This window comes from Myotis brandtii, unplaced genomic scaffold (assembly GCF_000412655.1).
Source record: "Myotis brandtii unplaced genomic scaffold, ASM41265v1 scaffold260, whole genome shotgun sequence".
NCBI classification, from domain to species: domain Eukaryota; kingdom Metazoa; phylum Chordata; class Mammalia; order Chiroptera; family Vespertilionidae; genus Myotis; species Myotis brandtii.
Genome location: NW_005359881.1, coordinates 2,952,465 through 2,955,303, shown reverse-complemented (window position 1 = coordinate 2,955,303; position 2,839 = coordinate 2,952,465). Strand labels below are relative to the sequence as shown.

Sequence of the window (2,839 nt, the reverse complement as noted above, 5' to 3'; positions counted from 1 at the left end):
GCCATTTTCAGGCTGGCCACACACACACACACACACACACACACACACACACACACACCGGCAACCCAAGCTCCCAGCCTCTCCTTTTTTTCTTTTCAGCGCCTCCTTGAGCGGAGGCCAGGGCGGGCTGGAAGCAGGTATCTGGGATTTATTTATCTTCTATAATTGAAGCTTTGTAGCCTTGAGTGGAGCCCAGGGCTGGCCAGGGCAGGCAGGAAGCTTGGCTTCCTCCCATCGCTGGGGGCAACCCAAGCCTCCTGCTCACTCCAGCTCCGTGGCCGCCGCCATCTTAGTTGGGTTAATTTGCATACTCACTCCTGATTGCCTGGTGGGTGTAGCGGAGTGGCGGAGTGACGGAGTGATGGTGAATTTGCATGTTTCTCTTTTATTAGTGTAGATATCCCCTTAAACAAGGCCTATGAACCTTTTCACATGTCTCTGCCCAATTTCATCCCACTCTCTCTAACAACACAGAGATCCTTGGAGGCCTTAACAAGAATTCTCACCTGGAATCCATTGCTTTCATTGTTGAAATTCACGGGGTAGGGTTCTCCATTCTCATCCACCAAAAGCTTGACCATGCGGAGGAGCTCTGCCACCTGGCTGTCCCGCTCAGCCTCACCTGCCTTGTTGTTGAACGCGCAGTAGCGGCGTCCACAGTTTTCAACCAACCCTCCAAGCAATCTGTCGTGTAGAAGGTAATCTTTCATGGAGTCATCACCCAAATCGTCCTTCCGAGTGAAGATGATAATGATGTACCTCCTGGCTTCCGCTCCAAACACCTTCAGGATGCCCTCGATTGTCTCTTTGTCCTCCACGTTACAGTGGCCGATGGGGATCACCAGAAGCAGGACATGCAGGCTGGGGGCAGAAAGCTTCAAGCAGTGTTCAATGTTTCGTTGCTTGTCTTTGGCACAAGCCGTTGAGGAGAAAAGGTTGGGGGTGTCGATGACCACAACCTCCTCCCCTCTCACGGTCCCACTCTCTCTCTGGCATGTTTCAGTCACCATCTTCCCACTGAATCTGGACAGGAACACCTTTTTGCCCAGAATAGTGTTTCCTGTGGCACTTTTTCCTGCCCCATGCTTCCCCACGAGAAGAAGCCTCAGTGGCCCCGGGGAGCAGCCCTGCTCCGCAGCATCCTCCTGACACAGGCTCCTGCTGGTCCTGTTGGAACAAAGAGCAACACATCAAGGTTCAACTCACATGCAGAGTTAACAGAGGAACAGCAAGAAAATGTGTTCTCTCTTATTGTTTAAGATTTTTACTGACTTTTAGACAGAGAGAAAGGGAGAGGGAGAGAGAGAAAAACACTGATGTGAAAGGGAAACATCGATCAGCTGCCTCCTACATGCCCCCTATTGGGTATCGTGTCTGCAACCGGGCATGTGCCCTGACTGGGAATTGAACCGGTGCATGGGACGATGCCCAACCAACTGAGCCACACCAGCCACAGCAGTGTGTTCTCTTTGACTCAAATTTTCCCCCTGAGGATTTAGGCTACTGGAGTGCTAGACTCAGACTAGACTGGAACAAGGAATCATGTTTACTAGGACCTTCTCTGCACGCTTGTTTGTGAAATAAATCCATGTTGATAAAATGTCAAACACTGTAGATGGGCTAAACTGACAAGCCCCTTCATTACCCACCTACATGCTGGAAGAAACTAGACATGCTCTGTGTGGGCTGAGGGACCCCCCCCCCCCCCCCCCCCGCATGTGTTCATGCACTAATCCCGGAATCTATGACTTCATTACCTTTAGTGGTAAAAGGGACCCTGCCAATGTAATGGGGATCTTCAGGTGGAGATGGTAGGGGCGGAAATAGAATATTGGGAATTAGCTATGATTATAAGAAATATTAACCATGCTCTGTTAATCGTGATCGTTCTGTTCTGATTAGAGGAAGCACATTCTAACCCCGCTGAGAGTTGCACACCTGGGACATGGGAGTTAACATCAGAATGCAGTCCACCCTCCTTTTCAGAGAATTGCCTAGATTAACAACCTTGCTGCTAAGACAATCTGGTCCTGGAGGCACCCACCCTCTGCAACACCCCACCCCCAGCCCACATTCCCTGTAACCTGTAACCGTTATGTGTTGCCTGCTTTCCCATGCCTGTAATTCCTACTTTCCTATGTAATCTTTGTCCTTCTACCCAGTATAAGCAGCTGGCTTATGGGGAGGAGTAGAGCAGATTTTTGCGGATGACCGGCTGCTCTCCCATACTGCCAGCATTATTGGATAACCGCTCATATATGATTCAACCCTGTCTCTGCTTAATTGGCAGCCTGGACCCATCACTGGTTGCCTGGTTACAGAGAGAGAATCTTGGATCATCCAGGTAGGCCCAGAGTAAGCACATTATAAGCGGTCCTTATAAGAACGAGGCAGGAGAGTCAGAGTGAGAAAAAGATGTGAAAACAGAGCTGGGGAGGATCAGAGAGAGAGATTTGAAAATGCTACCCTGCTGGCTTTGATGGCGGAGGCCGACTCTACAAGCTGGGAAAGGCCAGGAAACAGATTCTCCCATAGAGGCCCCAGAAGGATCACAACCCTGCTCAACGCCTTGATTTTAAGACGTCCAACCCCCAGAACTCTAAAATAATAAGTTTGTGGGGGTTTTAGTGACTAAGTTTGTGGCAATGTGTTACAGCAGCAACAAGAAACTAATACACTCAGTCTCTCAGCCAACCTTCCAAATAGGAGTGTCCATGTGACCCAGATCTAGTTGGTGACAGTTGAGGGAACATTTGCTTGGGCCTTCTGAAAAGGCTGTATTCTTTATTACTATTATTATTATTATTATTATTGATTTTAGAGAGAGAAACATTGATTT

At 49.0% G+C, this 2,839-nt stretch overlaps 1 protein-coding gene across 2 annotated transcripts in view; it reads right to left on the bottom strand.

Annotated features, from left to right (window-relative positions):
- The window catches only part of GIMAP8 (GTPase, IMAP family member 8), a 21,111-nt gene that overhangs the window by 12,510 nt on the left and 5,762 nt on the right, over nucleotides 1-2,839 (bottom strand). For both annotated transcript variants that reach the window (XM_014541112.1, XM_014541113.1), the window contains exon 2: nucleotides 507-1,167. In XM_014541112.1, the coding sequence (XP_014396598.1) occupies nucleotides 507-1,167 (661 nt within the window). The remainder of the gene's footprint in view (nucleotides 1-506; nucleotides 1,168-2,839) is intronic.